General features: G+C 36.8%; 1 protein-coding gene across 1 annotated transcript; it reads left to right on the top strand.

Moving 5' to 3' along the window:
* Positions 1–2792: 2792 nt before the first annotated feature.
* Positions 2793–13206, top strand: ackr3a (atypical chemokine receptor 3a). Its single transcript, XM_058786039.1, has 2 exons — positions 2793–2908; positions 9595–13206. Exons 1-2 carry the CDS (start codon positions 2900–2902, stop codon positions 10741–10743), a joined length of 1158 nt encoding a protein of 385 aa, XP_058642022.1. The 5' UTR covers positions 2793–2899; the 3' UTR covers positions 10744–13206.
* Positions 13207–19915: the final 6709 nt, after the last annotated feature.

Raw genomic sequence — 19915 nt, 5'->3', positions numbered from 1 at the left:
CATCTGTGGGATTAATATTAACACCAGAAGCTTTAGTGCAGTAACAATGTTGTACCATTTCAATGTACAAAATGATGTAGTATTCTTGAGCATTAACTAAATCAAACCTCCACTGCAGGAAGTTATATAAAGGTCCTTTTTTCTCAAGCACTGAGTCACTCATTTTACAACATTTGTTGCTTAGCAATGGAGGGTAAGAGTGTGTTTGAAAAGCAGACAGAGATTTTTTCCTCTGTTCCAGCAGCTTTGGACCCCTGCTCTCTTCCCTTCTTAATTCACCTCATTCAGTCTATGTTTCAAAGCCTTCGCCAAAAGGAGCCAAAAGGTCTCTCCCCTCCTGTGTATGTGGAAGAAAGCTCAGATAAAGAAGCTGGCACAAGTGTTAAGGAGAACCAGGATGCTTATCAGTGACTTTTTGAAATCTGCTCTGATATTTTTGATAGCTGGGGACAATGGATATCCGTGCATGCTGAGGCTGCCCTTTCATGCAGGTTATCGTGATGGAAACAATCACTCCTTCATCGATTCATGTCCTTCATGAGGTCAGACCTTTTCTGTGTCAGAGGATAAGAAAACCATTACATGCCCCATGTCTTCCCCATTCAAAAAACAATAGACATATGATGTTTATTTCCATTATAAGCGAGACTGAGGTTTGGTAAAGTTGGCTACCATGGTAGCCTTTGCTCTGTGGTTTTGCTGACTCTTCTTGCCGCTGCCGGTTTTGACAGATTTTTTTTTTTTTCTTTCTAGATCTCAGGTTGTCGTTTTGGGTGGTTATGTTTCATAATGTGTAATCAGGCATAGGAAATGAAGGCTCTGAGGTGTCAACAAAGTTACATTATTGGTTAACTCTCTCTGTCTCTGTGTGTGTGTGTGTGTGTGTGTGTGTGTGTGTATGTATGTATATACAGTGGTGTGAAAAAGTTTTTGCCCCTTCCTGTTTTTTATTTTTTGCATATTTGTCACACTTGAATGATTAAGATCATCAAACTAATTTTAATATTACACAAAGATAACCCAAGTAAATACAAAATGCAGTTTTGAAATAATTATTTAATTTATTAAGGGAAAAAAGCTGTCCAAACCTGCCTGGCACTACATGAAAAGTAATTGCCCCCTAAATCTAATAACTGGTTGTGCCACCCTTTGCAGCAACAACTGCAATCAAGCGTTTGCGATAGCTGGCAATGAGTCTTTCACAGCGCTGTGGAGGAATTTGGGCCCACTCTTCTTTGCAGAATTGTTTTAATTCAGCCACATTGGAGGGTTTTCGAGCATGAATGGACTGTTTAAGGTCATGCCACAGCATTTCAATTGGATTTAAGTCCAGACTTTGATTTGGCCACTCCAAAACCTTAATTTTGGTTTTCTTGAGCCATTCAGAGGTGGATCGACTTGCTGGTGGGTTTGAGATCATTGTCCTGCTACATAACCCAAGCACGCTTGAGCTTGAGGTCACAAACTGATGGCCGGACATTCTCCTTCAGGATTTTCTGATATAGTGCAGAATTCATGGTTCCATCAATTATGGCAAGTCATCCAGTTTCTGAAGCTGCAAAGCAGCCTCAGACCATCACACTACCACCACCATGTTTGACTGTTGGTATGATGTTCTTTTTATGAAATGCTGTGTTGGTTTTACGTCAGATGTAACGGGATACACACCTTCCAAAAAGACACACACCTTCAACTTTTGTCGCATCAGTCCACAGAATATTTGCTCAAAAGTCTTGGGGATAATCAAGATATTTTTTGGCAAATGTGAGACGAGCCTTTGTGTTCTTTTTGGTCAGCAATGACTTTTGCCTTAGAACTCTCCCATGGATGCTGTTTTTTCCCAGTCTCTTTCTTATTGTTGAATCATGAACACTGACCTTAATTGAGGCAAGTGAGGCCTGCAGTTCTTTAGATGTTGTTCTGGGTTCTTTTATGACCTCCTGGATGAGTCGTCTTTGTGCTCTTGGAGTAATTTTGGTAGGCCGATACATGTCAGGTATTTTGTTTCACATCTGTTCATGAATTTCTTAAGATCGCAGAATGATGTATTGCTCTTTAAGCATGCTTCACTTTGTCAGACAGGTTCTATTTAAGTGATTTCTTGATTCAACAGGTCTGGCAGTAATCAGGCCTGGGTTTGGCTAGTGAAATTTAACTCAGCTTTCTAAAATAATGTGGTTAATCACAGTTCTTTCATGATTTAATAGGAGGGGCAATTAATTTTTCACGTGGGGCCAGGTAGGTTTGGACAGCTTTTTTCCCCGTAATAAATGAAATCATCATTTAAAAACTGCATTTTGTATTTACTTGCATTATCTTTGTGTAATATTAAAGTCTTTTAAGTGTGACAAATATACAAAAATAAAAAAACAGGAAGGGGCAAAAACCTTTTCACGGCACTGTGTGTGTATATATATATATATATATATATATATATATATATATATATATATATATATATATATATATAATTAAAATGATAAAATTATCGTTTTTCCTTTTTATTCATTAATTTAGTATATTTTAAATTTTATTATTAGTTTTATTATTTTATTTATTACTTTACAAATATTACATATTTGCCTACTCAAAATTAAATAATTAAATAAATGTTGAAATATATAAATAAATCGTTAAATATTTATTTATTTATTTATTTATTTACTTACTTACTCCACATTCATTCCATACCATTTGGCCAACAGTGTTCTGGTCACTAGTAATATATGAGTGTGTTGAGCCTGAGTTTCTATTGTGAGGCGCAGATGGGCGTCACCACTTTCATTCTCTCTATTTAAACAACCTGCAGCACAAGCGCCAACGAATCACTTCATCTCCTCAGCGGATAAGAACGAAACCGTGGATTAATATTGTGCACTGACCAAGCATTAAAGCCAAAATGACAGAGGTAGGAAAGATCTTTTTGTCCTTAAGAACGAGCAAAAAACTTGAGAGGGAGTTTTAGTTTGGTTATATTAGTTACTCTAACGTTACTGCCCGTTTGAGACACCTGCACTACGCTAGACGATTTGTTAACAGCCCAGCAAGATAGGTTTTTTTTTCTCTAAAAGCAGATTTTCTTTATGATAGCTCTTTTGTTAGTGTGAGGGGTTTCGTAATAAAGTGTAAGCATTTCATATAGTTTATGTTTTAACAAAAAATGAATTTGTACTGAGTATGTTACTTAGATACAGAGCGACTTTTTATTTATTTTATTTATTTATTTTCCTGGCGCAAAATAAACGTTTGGTAATATAATGGTACTTGGATTGAGGACGTAAATCACGTAACCATGGCAACACTATGCCGTGTGAGCTTTCTGTTAGGATTAATATTGACAACACAGAAATGCTGAAAATGGTAAACGCTTTATGATTTATATATACATATATTCAAAAACTTTAGTATTGTTGACTACTTCAGGATAACTGTGTAGGGGTGCACAAACCAATTTGGGTTTTACTTGAGAAAAATCAGACAGTCACAGTAAATCTTATCATGTCTTATCATGATAGCTAACTTGTAGCCTATTCGACTGAATATAGATTTGTCCATAGATTTGTCATCTACTCTAAAGTAAATTATAGCAAACGTTTATTAAAAAGTATTTAAAAAAATAAAAAAATAAAAAATCAACAACAACTAAACAACAACAACAACATTTACACTCACCCTCATGTATGACTTTTCCCTCAACATGAGAGTGAGTAAATTATGACAAAAAATTTTATTCTGGGGTGAAAATTTGGCCAGTTTTATTTTAGGGTGCGGGCCTGTTGGGTAATTTACACAAAACCCAGTACTCTTTATATTGTATTGTGTATCGTCACATCTACGCTGTGGAAAGTTATACGGTTACTGTAGATTGTACGTTTGAGAAAAAGCTCACATATGTTAGGCATTTTCATCATAGTTCATTATGTCCATGGTTTGGCTTATACGTTCTGCTTTGTATTTGCTGCCAGTAATCCCAGTCTGTCATATTAGCTCATGCTTAGAGCTTTACTCAATGTATCATTCTATTACACTGTTTACATTTGTCGAAATTCGTAACCTCAAAATAAATAAATTCATTCGAAACACAAGATTAGTTTGGGGCGCAGGAAAATGGAATGAATTTAATTTGAATTGCATTTATAGCCTAGAGAGCTTGCACAGCTAATGATTAGAAACTACAAAGTACTAAAAAAAATTAAGCAGTAATAAATTGTATCTTTATGCCCATCACCATTTCAAAGATCATTCACAATTTCGAGCAAATAATGACTTCGTTTCCAACATCCTGTCATCCTGTCAAGAACAGTGTCACAGGTTCAAGGCCCTCAAGGTGTCTGTTGTAATAAATCATTTGACCTCTGACACTCCAGTGTCCTTGCTGCTTACCATTGTATACTGCTGGAAGCCCAAGAACCATTCAGACATCTATCAGAATTGAAATGGTCAGTTGCAGTGCTGTGGAGCATCTCTTATAGATAGTGGCGTGACACAAGGCAAAGAGTTTTTGCATGTCTGTTTCCACATGTTTCAGTCCTTAAAGGATTCATCGATTACATTTTGTGCTATGAACTTCCTAAACTATTTCCTCTTAGGGTTAAAGAATATAAACCATTCTTAAACAAACAAACCCAAAAGCTTTTATCAAACAACACTATTGTGTACTTACTAAATGGAAAACAATTAGATTTCACTTTGTAATGAACTTCAAACAGAATACAGGTGGAGTAACAGGAAATTTCCTTTTGCACAGGAAAATTATGTGTAATTCAAGACCCTAGTTTTAACATTTTAGTACATAAACACAATCACACACTCTTCGTGTTATAAGTCCTGCAACATAACATGAGACAGACTTATTTTATATGTTTATAGATTTACTCTAATTCAGAACAGCATTATACTGACATTTACATCCATTGTGGCATCTCTGCTGGAGATTGAAAGGTTCCACTAAAAAAGGATTTAGTGACCAGAAAAAAATCAAGGGTCAAGGGTCTGTGACCTCACCAACCACATAGCAAAATGTCTTTTGGAGCAGACCACTTAGATGTTTAAAATGGCGTGACAAAATCCCTAAACTGAAATTACTGTGCTCATAGAAATCACTGTGAAGTCACTGAGTCACTTTGATTTTTGAAAAGCAGATCCAGCTTAAAGGGTACTTTAACATGACTGGCTGGAAGCCAAACAGCTTTGGGCTTTTGAAGTAGTGTCAACTTTCTAACCAAACTGAACCATGAAATTATAATAGGATGCTGTGGCAATTTCACAAAAATGCAGTACTCTAGTGCCATAGACAGGTTTGTCTTCCATGATTAGTAGGTCTTATCTCAAAGAAATAAAAAAGGTTCAAACTTAACTTATGTCCCTGTGAGAAAGAAAACAAGAAAACATTAAATCTGCTATGAACTATCAAATCTGCATCTGATAGTTCATAGCAATGCTTTACAAAATTGCTTGTTTGTTTTCTGACAATTGCTATTATAGGACTTACAATCACTTCTAAGGTAATGCCAGTGAATGAAACCTCTCTAACACAGAGGAAGGTCATATTTCACATGAGAATCAAAAGACGAAAGAAAGAAAGCAACAACATTACCATTCAAAAGTTTGGGTCTTCATGTTTATTAAGGGTGCATTTGTTTAAAAATACAGTAAAAACTGTAATATTTTTCAGTATTACTACAATTGAAATCTTTATTACAAAAAACCTTTATACTTTTTTGAAAACTTATTACAATGTTATTGCAATTCAAAATTTCAGTTTGAAGATATTTACCCCATTTGTTGCACAAGACAAATTTCTTATCAATGTTGAAAGCAGTTTTGCTGCTTAATATTTTTGCGGAAACTATGATTTTTTTTTTTTTAAGAATTCTTTGATAAATAAAGTTCAAAAGAACAGCGTTATAATATTATAAGTGTCTTAACTGTCACTTTTGATCAATTTAATGCATCCTTGCTAAATAAAAGTATTAATTTCTGTCAAGGTCAGCAGGAAGGGACCCAAATGCAGAGTGAGTGAAACAAATTTATTGAAAGCACAAGTTCAAGGGAGTGCACAGGGGTGAACAGTCTTGGGACAACTCCAACCAGCGGGAGAGAACTATGCCTCCAGAGGTAGACGGTCTGGAGAACAGTCCCAGTCAGTGGCCAATCCAAGCAGCAGAATGGGGAGAAGGCCAGAGCAGAGACCAGTAGGGCGTGCAATCAGAGTGAAGGGGCATAAAGTAGGCTAGTGTCCATGAAAGGCTCTCTGCACCAAGCTTGGTTTGCAGACGGCCTTGGGGAACCAACAGGCAGGAAGTCTCAGGCTGGTAGAGCAGGACTGGAAGGAACACACAGCACAAACACACAACAAGACAGCACTCAAAACCACACAAGACGAGAAACATGTACTAAAAGGGAAAATAATAAGTAACTAAAGTAAAATAAAAAGGGTAAAGGAAATATCAAAATGTAGACTACTGAAAAACTAGAGTATAAAATCTAAATAGTTCAAAACAAGACTGATGAACAACTAAAAAGATAATATACAAGTAAATATAAGCAAGATTACTGAGGAACAAAACCAAAAGATAGAAAATAAAAAGCAAAAACTGCAGAAAGGATATTCAACACGGCAAGACTAGAATATAGAGCAGCCAAACAATTGTCAACAAACTGTCTCTAAGGCACAAGACAAACCCACAAACACAAGAGGAAAAACAGCACAATATAAAGGGAGGCAAGTACACGAGGGCCAGGTGAGCACAATAAAGGAAACGAGGACAAGACCAGGGCTAAACAAGAGGGCGTGACCAAGGGAAACAAGGAGGTGGGATCACAGGAACACATGGTAGACACAAACAAAGACAAAGCAATGTGTTAAGACACAAGACAACCAAAGAAACATTGAACAAAGACAACACAGACAAGGCTGCCAGGGCAGAGCCCTGACAATTTCTTTACAAAAATAACTTACTGACCACAAACATTTGAGTGGTAGTGTACTATTAACAAATATGTATAACAATTAACAGTAATAAACAGACCCTATATCACAAGTCATAAACAGTGGGACATAATTAAAAGATCTCCAATAAATGTAGAAAAATACTTTATTAATATTTTTGAACATGGTTTACCTACTAAAAATCATGTAGCCCATATATATAAAAAACTAATGCAAGACAAATCTGATGACTCATTTCATACCAAAAGAAATTGGGAATTAGAGTTAAATACTATAATAGAGGATGAGACATGGACAAATATATGTGCTAGTTGTCATAAGTGTATAAGCAGTCAAATATGGAAGGAATTCGACTGGAAGATAAAAATGAGGTTCTTCAGAGTTCCATTAGTGGTTGCCAAATTTGATAGTTCTTCACGATTATCAGAATGCTGGAGAGGTTGTGGGGTGGTGGACTATGTTCTTATATTTTGGGAATGTCCCAAAATATAAGTCTATTGGCAGGGGGTTAAAAGGGAAACTAGTAAACTTTCATCTCCTAGTTTAGTTCTGATTATTTAAGCCCTGTGTCTTCCCTTGTCCTACGTCCGGGATTTAATGTCATCCTTATGTGTCTGCATATGTTCCTTGCCTTTTGAGTCATTAAAGACTATTATATTTGAAGCTGATCTCCGCGTCTTCTCATTCCGTGTTCCTGAATAACGTGACAGAATCCCAGACCCATACAGAAAGATGACGACGTGGAGGATAGGCTTTGTGCTCTACGACAGTGTGGTTAGGAGTTGAAGAGATATGTGGAGGAATTTCTCGCGCTTTCTAACGAGGTGAGCTGGCACGACTCTTCACTGGGTGCGTGTTTCCAGCTGGGGCAATCCGCTGCGATCTCCCCACGTGTGATTTTCCCCTGATCAAGCTGATTAATCTCGTCCTTTATTTAAAGTTCCACGATCGTCCTCAGCCCAGAAATGCCGGACGCTGCTCTCTCAAGCCCGCCAGCGGTTCCCCGGTCAAGCCAGCCGCCCGTTCCCTGGTCAAGCCATGCCGCTCTCACAAGCCCGCCGGCCGCTGCTCACTCCAGTTCGCCAGCTACTCCGAAGTCAAGTTCGCTGGTCGCTCCGAAGTCAAGCCCACTGGTTGTGGCTCCCACAAATCCGCAACGTAAAGCCCACTGGATGCCGCACATGTGCCCCTAGGAATACTGGTGGAGTATGATGGGATGTCTTGGAGTCCAGCCCTAGAACTCGCTCCAGTATCGGCTCTAGCCCCAGAGCGCCCTCCTGTGCCCGCTCCTCCTGAGCGCCCTCCAGTGCCTGCTCCTCCTGAACGCCCTCCAAAATCCCTCCGGGCTTTAAAAGACCTGATTTTCCCCAAGAAAATTTTGCGGGGGGCTATATATCCACGGCCATAGTGGCCGGGCCGAGAGCCAAGGCCAAGGCCAAGGCCAAGGCCACGAAGGCTGCTCCGCCGCGGCCACTCGAGTCCCCTGTTCCGCCCTGGCATCCCGAGATCCCTGCTCCACCATTGCAACCTGGATTGCCTGCTCCATCATGGCCCCCGGAACTCCCTAATCCACCCTGGAGGCCTCCTGTGTCTCCGTCAGGTACCAGCCTCCAGGGCACCTACCTCCCCCTCCTCGGTGGAGATGTTACGGCGCAGGACGCGCCTTTCGGGAGGGGTGGGTAATGCCAGTATTTTGGACTTGTTTTTCCGTGTTTTACCCCTGTCCTTGTTCCTGAGTTTCCTTATATGGTCATCTTCCTGTTCCTGTCTTCATTATTAGTTCACTATCTGTGTTTGATTCATCTCTTAGTTTAGTTCTGATTATTTAAGCCCTGTGTCTTCCCTTGTCCTACGTCCGGGATTGAATGTCATCCTTGTGTGTCTGCATATGTTCCTTGCCTTTTGAGTCATTGAAGACTCTATTATATTTGAAGCTGATCTCCTCGTTCCATGCTCCTGAATAACGTGATAGATATATATATTTGAGAAAATGACTGCGGACTTACAGCTAAAATCTGATATTTTTCAACAGAACTGGGCACCAATCGAAAAATATTTGATCTCTGAAATGTTGTCAGGAGCCTCTTTTTTTTTGTAGTTACTGTATTTGTGTTTATTTTAAGTTATTAACAGTTTATTTTTCCTTATTTATTTATTGTATTATTTAATCTGTCTTTGCCCTTATTTGTTTATCCATTTATTCCCTCTTTTAGTATTTATTTTTTTATCTTATTTTTTGAGTGTTAATATTTTAAGTAAATGCTATGTGTATATTGTTATGTTTATAAAAACTTTAATAAAAACACAGTTAAAAAAATATTAATAAACAGCAAAAAATAATAAACATACAATGATATAACATGCATAATACATTATAATTTAATAAATTATCATTAACTAATGATAGTAATTTAAATATCTAGAATAATATACCCAAAATCAATCCATGATATTAAAATATGTTTTATTTCATTATGTTTTATTATATTTTGCATATATATGTCCAGGTAATATTTTACCACAAAATCATTTTAATTCATTGATATTTAATAACCCGATAACATAGACCTTATGCTAGTCATAATAGAGAAAGCTGAACATCATCTTGATGGGTGTTTAACTTCTGTTCTTCTCATCCACAGTTGCAGTCTTCACAACCAAATGAGAAGATGAGTCTAAGTGCCATTGAACTGACTGAATTCTTCACCATGTGGGAAGAATTAAACTTCACAGACGACAGTGACAACAACTCGCGGGTGGAAACGCAAATGTGCCCCACATCCTTCAACCGTTCTGCTCTCCTCCATTCTATGTGCACCCTCTACGCCTTCATTTTTGTTGTGGGCCTGGCCGCCAACGCGCTAGTAGTGTGGGTCAACTTGCGCTCGGAGCGTCATTACCACGACACACACTTGTATATATTAAACCTAGCGGTGGCTGACCTGTGTGTGGTCGCTACTCTGCCGGTGTGGGTGAGCTCGCTGGCACAGGGCGGTCACTGGCCGTTTGGCCAGGCAGCTTGTAAGCTCACACATCTACTCTTCAGCGTCAACCTTTTCGCCAGCATCTTCTTTCTGGTCTGCATGAGTGTGGACCGGTATCTTTCGGTGGTCCGCTCGGGGGAGATTTCTCAAAGACGAGGACAACAAATACGACGTTTAGTGTGTGTGGTAACATGGCTGCTTGCTTTATTCGCCTCAATACCTGACACATACTTCCTGCAGTCTGTAAAGTCACTACACAGTCATGTGACTTTGTGTCATCCTGTATATCCTCAAGACAACCCTTTGCAGTGGATGGTGGGCATTCAGCTGAGTTTTGTGGTTCTTGGTTTTGTCATACCCTTCCCCATTATAGCAGTGTCCTATGCACTGTTAGCAAACACTCTGGCTTCCCCTTCCTCTCATTCCCCTTCAAATGGCGACCAGGATCGCAGCGTGAGCAGGAAGGTCATCCTCACGTACATAGTGGTTTTCATAGCTTGCTGGGCACCATATCATGCTGTGCTGTTAGCCGATGCGCTAGCGATGCTAGGTGTGTTCCCACTGGGCTGCAGTTCAGAGAACGGCCTTTTTGTGGCGCTGCACCTTACTCAATGTCTGTCGCTGCTGCACTGCTGTGTGAACCCTGTGGTCTATAGCTTTGCTCACCGTCACTACCGCTATGATCTCATGAAAGCCTTCATCTTTAAATACTCCAAACGTACAGGGTTGGCGCGACTCATGGAGGGCTCTCAGGGCACCGAGATGGAGTATGCAATGGTGGAAAACACCCCTACGGCTGTGAGCTAGGACACTCAAGAACATCACCCTCAACCAAAGTTCTGCACTGCTTCAAAATATGAACTCCTCTGACATGTTTTCCTGGAATTTAGATAAACAAAACTAAATGTTTTCCGTCAAAATTGCAGCAAATGCTCAATAGTGACTCCAAAGATTCTGAATAATTCATTTGAAATGTTCCAAAGACTGATGGGAATTTGTAAAATCAGAACCACTTTGAGATGTTTTCATGAAATTCTGGTAAAATTGACCATGCGTTCTGTCAAAATTGCACCAAAGCAGTGACACCAAAGCTACTAATCAATTCATCTGAAATGTTCCAAAGACTGATTTTAACAACCTGATCTCACAGAATTCCGTGTAATGTTCACGGACTTAATTAACCCCGAATCTGTGGTGGCATCACGGAATCGCCGAAAATTCCGTGATGGGCTCACAGAAGGCATCAGCCGTGGTCCATGCACGGATTCACTGGTTCAACACCAGCGCTGCATCGGACCACGTAAAAAGAGTGACTCCGATGCAGTTATACTTTCACTGGAGTACCTGACCCCACCCCTACCCTAAACCTACCCAGTTCTGAACAATAATGATGACAATAAATTTCCCAGTATCGCGTCGGCATATTGATGCTAAGGGTTTCCGTGCGTGGAGCACGGCTGATGCCTGTCACTGACTTACATTGGTATCACTTCTGTGAGCCCATCACGGAATTTTCGGCGATTCCGTGATGCCACCACAGATTCGGAGGTTAATTAAGTCCGTGAACATTACACGGAATTCTGTGAGATCATGTTGGATTTTAACATCAGAACCATGAACATTCAAACAATGAATCGATTCCAAATTAACTGGCAGCCTAAATTTGGTCGTTTTGAACCAATTTAGAGAAACCTGGTTTTAGTGTGTTACAGCTTGACGCTGTATCATTCGAAAAAGGGAATTTCCCATAATTGTGTCCAATTATGACTTCCCAAAACTGTTTGATGGCTTTCAGTCATCTAAATATGATATATAATGCAATATTCAAAAATTAAGGCGTGTGAAAAAAAAAATTAAGCTGTAAATAAAACAAAAATTATTGGAGTTAGTCTTACAAGAAAAAATACAATGCCAGTCTTTCTACTTCTAAATTTTGTTTACTGTTATTTGCTATTTCCTCATAATTATTTGTGAAATTTACTAGCAATTTCGGAGAGAAAATGCTTTCTGTAACATTTTTATGTTACTGTCTAAGGTCAACAATCCATTAATATTGTGATAAAGTTCATACATTTTTTTATTTATGACAGTTCTCCTGTACGTAATGTAACGGTATAGGTATGTAGCTCTAGTTCTCTGCTTAAATGTGTTCATATTTAGCTCAATCGCTACTGATTAAATTGTGAAAAGCACTTTCTTTGATAAAAGAGGGGCTTTTGTGTCTGTGGCAAGAGAATTGGCATTACTTTTGTATTTTGAACTGTCAGTGTTCACGTTCTGCGCAACAGCACATTCCAACATGTTTTGAAGGATGGAACAAGTCATAAAGAACTTATTTTTAACTGGATTTTTATTGTGGGACTGTGTTTGCACTTCATTGTAGGTTTTGTTCATGTGTGTATATGATGTTTTATGACAGGCTGTCAGCTTGTAACAGGGCCAGAGGGCCTCATGTGTGTACTTGGAAGGGCATTTACTTTAAAGCTTATTTTTCTCTTATAGATGATATATATTTCAAATATCTGAAAAGTAAGTTAAGTATGTTGTTATATTTATCTTTACTTGCATCACTTTTTATTATTTTGATATTTTCTGTTGGAACACTGAATACTTAAATGTGCTTGGGAATAAATAATTTGATTCACAATGCTTATTAAAAAGATCTTGTCTCAGTGTAATATTTAAGAAATAATGAAACATCAAATGTGTCTTCTATAAAAGTGTTTTTTTTTTCTTCTCTCACACACTTGCATATATAGCTTCTCTATGCTATCTGATGGAATATGATGCATGGTTAGGATTAACCCATGTGTGAGCTGGAATTAATATGGATTCAATCTAGCTATACCTTTTATCTTTGATTATCAAAATCAACCCTGTAGTATAACTGGTTCACCATCTGTTCAACAATGGTGGCCCCTTTTTATTTACATCCTGAGGGCATCATGAAAACTTAAAGGTAATGGCTACAACCTACAAGACTGTACTACAGGATACAGTTTCAAACAACGGTGGTGGAAGTTTTTGGTTTAACTGAAAATACATCTCAAGATGTTATAACTACAGGACATTAAATTGCAGTCAAAAAGCCTTAACCAAATTCTGTACATGTATGTTAAAAATATGTAGAACATTTTGTAAATGTAAATGGATATAACTGGAACTACATAAATGACTATGGAAATAAATGTACTGTCTCATCTCTTCTTTCAGTATCTCATGCTGACCTATAAACTCTAAGAAGCTTTCTAGAATGAAATGTTCAATAAAAACAAGAGAACAATTCTCAAGACGTTTATGTTGATTCTTCTTAACGCATGGGAATTATCCAAATAATAATTAAGCAATATCATACAAGCATATCAGGACAAGTTGTAATTTGGCCAGGTAATATATACCACAGTTAAATAAATTCAGTTTAACTTGCAGAACGATACAATCACACAATAAAAACCCTACAGTGAAACTTTATAAAACTCTGACCCTTTCAGTGTATTTTGTAATGGAATTAAATTGTTTAAACATTTATAGCTTTTAGAGGTGCCAAAACCAGGCTGTAAAGGCTTAGCATATTTAGTAGAACTCTGTAAAACCCTTTTTACCTTGATTTTCTTTTTCCATCTTAGTCAGCTATAGTTCTGAGCAGCATTTCCACATCAAACAGATGCAGAGGTAGAACAAGGACACATGAGAGTCTGATTTATGCCGATTTGAACTCAACCAATGTCAAGTCTATAATACTTTCAACACTGTATTTAGACACCTGCAAGGCCAGAGCAAAACCTCTTAAGGTTGCATTAGCGGCTGACTCTAAAAGACAGTCTTCTGTACACAGTCCATGGTTGTTCAAAAGCTGCCTTGTTATAATTCAACATCGTCTAATTGCTGTTTTTCAAAACTTTCTTTATAAACCCAAGGTTTCTTATATTTCTTAAACAAACAAGCAAACAAACAAACAAACAAACAAACAAAAAAAACCCTGATATATTATGAAAGCATGGCTGGCTGCATAAAGTTAAAAAAAAATAATAATAATGATGCAATAATATTGTCCCAAAGTTTTTAATCATTTTATCTTTCATAAAGAACCACAGCATGATTGTGGATTACACACAAAGTCAAACTAACTCGTTCAGTATGTTCCACACTTTTGAGCATCAAAGAAGATTATTGTTGTATAGTTGAAGAGTTTTCCCATAATTAGCAGTTTAGTTGATTAACTCTTCTTGAACTCATTTGGATTCAGTTAGTCTCTAATCTGTTAATTCCGTTTTGAGACATGTCATAACGTGACACATTTTCATCCCTAAACATCCCCTGTGTCTTTCTCGGCAGCTATTAATTTATTTTGTCATGTTCAAAGTGCTTATGTCGGGAAAATGACGCAACAACACAACAAAACTGTCAGGCTGTTCATAAAAATGTATTCTCTCAAACACAACATTGTCATGAATGTAGGCAGTGTCTGTATTAAACTCACACAGGAAAATAAAGGAGACCACCAGTTTGAAACAGGTCATGACTCACAGCAGTTTTATTTCTGTTATACAGGGCCTCAGTTTACAGGCTGCCCAACAGCAAAGACAGTGAACAGCGAACTTTAACAAGTGCTGAGACAAAAGGTTTAAATGCATCACATGGAGCATTTCACATAGAGAAACAAACCTTTCTCCAGAGACCATGAAGCCATAAACTTGTTATAGGTAGTAAAATACATAGACCTAGACTGTGAGGTAATGTCTAATTGCATGCAATGTAATGTAATGTAATGTAATGTAATGTAATGTAATATAATATAATATAATATAATATAATATAATATAATATAATATAATATAATAATAGTATCTAAAATGGCAGTCAGTTGGAATTAACCTTTTTGGTTACTTTCTTTAAGGTGTACAGTGTAATTATACATTTAAGTACTGAGTAATATTAATTAACTACATGTTATTACTATATGGTTAGGGTTAGGATTAGGGTTTGGTTTAGGGTTACTTGCATGTAATTATGCATAATTAATTGTTATTATAATAGAAAGTACATGTAATTTGTATAAAAAGGACACCTTAAAATAGTTTTTTTTTAATGGAACTTAATATTGTACAACAACATTACTAGTATCAGTTGTCATGTAGACCTCTGCTATTTCGTCTTAGCCTTTCATTATATTTCTGCTTGGGCAGAATCAGTCTTCAGAAGACAAATATTGTTTTAGTCTCCTTTTGTGGTTTGGCTGGTGCTCCAAAAGGGATTTGAGAACAAGGCAGAGAGCCACTGGTTCATGCTGGCTGAATGAACAGCCCAGAATGGCGTGTAATGTGAACAGCCGGTATTTCTGTATGTTGGTTTTACAACAAAGCTAAAAAGATTTGTCTTTGAGTTTGCTGATACTGTTTGTGAATTTGCGTCTATAAAAGGCTGCAGTTGCCAAGGATCTTTAATGAAAGCGATCCTGTAAAACATGAACATGCATGATCAAGAAGATAAATATTTATCCTGCAAACAAACTTTATCAAAACATCACAAAACTCTAGAACGGCCATGTGTCCAACATAAACACACAATCACATATTCACATTCTTCATCTCTAGTGTAAGTGTTTATATTTCTCTGTCAGGACCAAATTTGTCTAATCTACATTTCATGTCAGTCCTGGATTCCTCAGTTGCAGTATCTCTTCATGAAAATACAATATGACTTCAATCTCACTACAGAGCCTTTGATTCTTCAGCAGGAACTTACAAGGAAAGGTTCTGCTTTCTGACATTGTTGTTTGATGTTAGTTCTCATACTTTTCCATGACATAATAAATGTCACATTATAAAGTCTGATTACATCCATTCATCTGTAAATTCACCATAAACATGGCAAATGTTTTGAATATGTTTTGTGTATGGCAGATTTAGGCACGTTTACATCTCATTTAATACTGCTGATGACAACTTGTTTTTACAATGTTCGTCACATACACGCAAAGTCACATTCTTGTGGTAGTTGTAACTTGTAGCTATATACTGCAGCAACTTGTAAGCAACTTGCGTTTTTAACATACTCAATGGTATCAAAATTCACATTTGAGGAATGATTGTTATGTTGGAACAAAACATTTTAATGAAACTTTATTTTACTCCAAAATTGAAAAATGGCTATTCAAATAACCCATAGCAATTTCCTGAGGGCACCCATGGCTTATAAATGCCAAGTTTGGAGTGCAAACTTAACAGCTCTGTACAGCTGAATGATAGATATTGTCTCTTAACAGTTGGGTGGTCCCATGTAGCTCTTTGCAGAGTTGCTGACTATATAGTTTAAAGGGTTCTCGAGAAGGTTTATAGGTTTTAAGGAGAGGAATGAAAGAGAGATGCTGCAGGATGCATCTAACAAGCATTACACTTGCAAATGATTACAGATTCAAGCTACAGGAGATTAAGACTTGAACTTTATTAATGGTGACAGTTGTGGCAGTTTTTCTTAAGTGAAACTTTCTGACAATTCCCCACAATAGCCTCCGCCCTAACTACAGGTGTCAAGGCCACAACCCTGAGGTATTGTTCTCTCTTTTCACTTTTGCTTTACAAATATTGATGTCTCACATGCCGTGTCATTGTTGAGTTATAGTTGATCGCTGGAGAAAAATCTGTTATGATTTGGAAGGATTTATAGCATTTTAGTCAAGACAAAATGGATTCAAATAAATGAATATGACAATGAAAGATTGACTAATTTTAAAGTATTGTCTAAAACTGTCCCAACTTCTCAAAAGTTTCCTCAGTCAGAATAGTTTTGTAGGAACCTGAACAGATACAGTATTTGGTAAGGATGACATCTCATTTTATTTCTTCCATGCTTTAGTTATGGCTGAATCCTTTTCCACCATCTCTCTATTACCTTCACAGATACAGATATCAATTGGCAAGTCCATACATGTACAGTTACATCATTCATAAGATGTGGATATGTGACAGTGAACTACAGCTGAACCACTATTCAAAGGAAAACAGTTAATTTTCAGAAGGACTGTGACTGACTGGCCAAGTTCACTGAAGTCTACTTGTCATCTCTACTACATCCTGAAATTTTACAGAAGCTTTACAGAAGGGTGGTTATGCTAAAAGCTTTAGCTTCTCAACCTGTTGGTGTCAAATGCATTTATATTTTAGAGTTTGTCACTTACTATCACTAGTCAGAAGGAGATGGGTCAGCAACTGTGGTTATGTAAGAGTACAAACTAAATAGAAATTACTTTTTAAAGAACAGGGGCGTATGTATAAAGCCGCTCAGAGTAAAACTTTAGTCGTAAGTGTGTCAAAGTTCTAAGAATGACGTAATTTTACTCTTATTCCTAGACTTAACAATAAGATCGATTCATAAAGGTTCCTAAGTGTTAAGACAAGGTCTCAGCTCCTAAATTATTTAAGAGAGCTGGAGAGGTCTCCTAACCTACAGTTAGGAGTAACAAGATTGCAGCAAAAAGGAGGAGACAAACAATTTCCAGTGAAGATATGACATATTGGAGTTATATGATGATATGGAGTTGATAAAATGATACAAACTTGATTGTCAAGATCAAAAAGATCTTTTAAAAGATCTTTTAAAATTTTAATTTAATAACCTCTTTCACACAACAAGTCAATGCTCTAACTGCAGAAATGAAAGTAGTAATTACATTTTTTTGGCTGGAAAATTGGAAAAATGCAGCAATGCACCGGTGATGACACTGTAAGCAGGGTCTTACATAGTGTAAGACTAACCCCACCAAACACAACAGTGGGCAAAAAAACACAATAAATCCAATGTGTGGATTTAAAAAAAAAAAATGATGACCCCACATTTCATTTAAACTAGTGTTTCTCAACTCGTGGGTTGCGGAGTGTACATCCAAAGAAATGACATCAACAACAAAAAAACATAATTCTAAATGTTCTTCTTTTTTTTTTTTTTAAAGACGTGCATGAAAGCTGTTGACACTTCTGTCAGATGCAGTATAAGTAAGAGATGTTGACAGGTTTATTGTCAGTGTCATTATTCTATCTATTCTAACTTGTTATGAAATAAAAATTCTTTCACCTCAGAAAAGCGAACTGTCCTGTCCTGCCAGATGTTATATCATTTTGTATATGTTTAAATGACTGTGGTGGCTCATTAAAAAAAACAAAAAAAAAAACACTGACCAGTGTTGCCAACTGATTTCAATTAAAATTAGCTAAAAGTGGTCACTTAATGTTGCTAGATGACCTCATAAAGGTGAGTTCACTGATCTATATATTTATATTTATATACTGCAGATCAGTGAACTCGCCTTCATGACCTTCGTGTTGTGGAAAGTTACTTTTAAAAGTAATGCATTACAATATTGTGTTACTCTATAAAAAAGTAACTAATGCATGTGCATTACTTAGTTACTTTTTATGGAAAGTAATGCATTACGTTACTTTTGCGTTACTTTTTGTCACCTGGTTTGGGCTTGCTTATTTATTTTTAATAACAGAAAACCCAAAAGTTATATTTTTGGCAACTGTAAAGGCCTTTCACACAAAGAGTGAAATTAATAAGCCTCAGGCTGAAGAAAATGCCTTTGCCTATACACTTACTCCCAATTTCTCTTAACACAGGGACAGGAAAGGTGTCAGTGAATAAATAGGAAAACAAAGTAACTTACGTTACTTATTTGACAAAATAACTCAGATATTTTCTTGTTAATTTAAAAGTAATGCGTTACTTTACTAGTTACTTGAAAAAAGTAATCTGATTACGTAACTCGAGTTACATGTAATGTGTTACCCCCAACACTGTTCATGACATCATGGGAGAGTCTCGGAATGTAGATAAGGTTTGTCCAAGAAATTGATTTTGTTGCTAGGCTTGAAAAAAAAAAAAAGTCTTTAAAGGGGTGAGGAAGTCACTAAATCTAGCAATATTGGCACACTGACTACAACATAAGTTATTAATATTTCATTGGTCCTCTTGTTTTTGCATGTGTTCATAATTTCTTTGTATGACAGCACAATTTGGCATTTGTCATTGCATTATTATCACAAATAAAACAACTGACTCTAAGCAATGCAATATGCTTTCAAAATCTTGCACTTTTTTTAAATTAAGGGTGAAGATGTCCAATTTCTTGGCTGGACATCACTTTTGACCACTACAATATGGCAGTTCATTGACTTTCCAACTGACTGCCAAACTATATTGAAAAAACAAGCCTTTCCTGGAGTTGTTGGAGCCATTGATGGAACTCATGTTCACATCATTGCTCCAGCTGTAAATGAGGAGACATATCAATAGAAAACAAAGCATCAGTAATCATTTTTGATAATTTTGCACAATGCAAAGCATTTAAAAAATACATTTAAATATTAAAATATTTCTGTGTCTTAATTAAATGATTTTATTGTAGTTACATTAAATGATTGGTGTTGTGCTGCTGTGACTTTACATGAGCAGGCTCACTATTGGCTGATTCAGAGGTCAAAGTCAGCCGTTTTGTGTTGACATCATTGTCAACTCTTACATGTCACCTCAGTCAACACTTAAGAATCAGTCTTAGACTTTACTGAAAGTTGCTTTTAGCTTCTTTATAGAACTCTCCTACTTTTAGAAAAGTCCTACTTTTTACTAAGAATTTTTTGACACTTAAGTCAAAGCTTAAGACTATTCTTAAGAGCATTTCTGAGAAGTTTTATACATACGGGCCCAGATCATCTTTTGCTAATGACCTAATGTTGTCACTTGGGCTCTAGCCAAACATATCACTATTTTTTTTTCTTTTTGATGCAGAAACATTCAACCCCTATAAGCATTCTAGAGATAACATGTGCCTACAGTTCTAAAATAGACTGTAAATTCAATAGGGGACTTCAGACTGTCATTAGGCATATAAAAAATATATTATTGTTTTGTGAATAATACATTCTGTCTTTTCTATTTCTATTTCTTCTTAATTGGGTGGTGGCACAGTTAAAACTTATAGGTT

The sequence above is a fragment of the Onychostoma macrolepis genome, chromosome 09 (assembly GCF_012432095.1).
Source record: "Onychostoma macrolepis isolate SWU-2019 chromosome 09, ASM1243209v1, whole genome shotgun sequence".
NCBI lineage: Eukaryota > Metazoa > Chordata > Actinopteri > Cypriniformes > Cyprinidae > Onychostoma > Onychostoma macrolepis.
The sequence above is the reverse complement of the archived record's forward strand: the minus strand, read 5'-3'. Positions and strand labels throughout refer to the sequence as shown.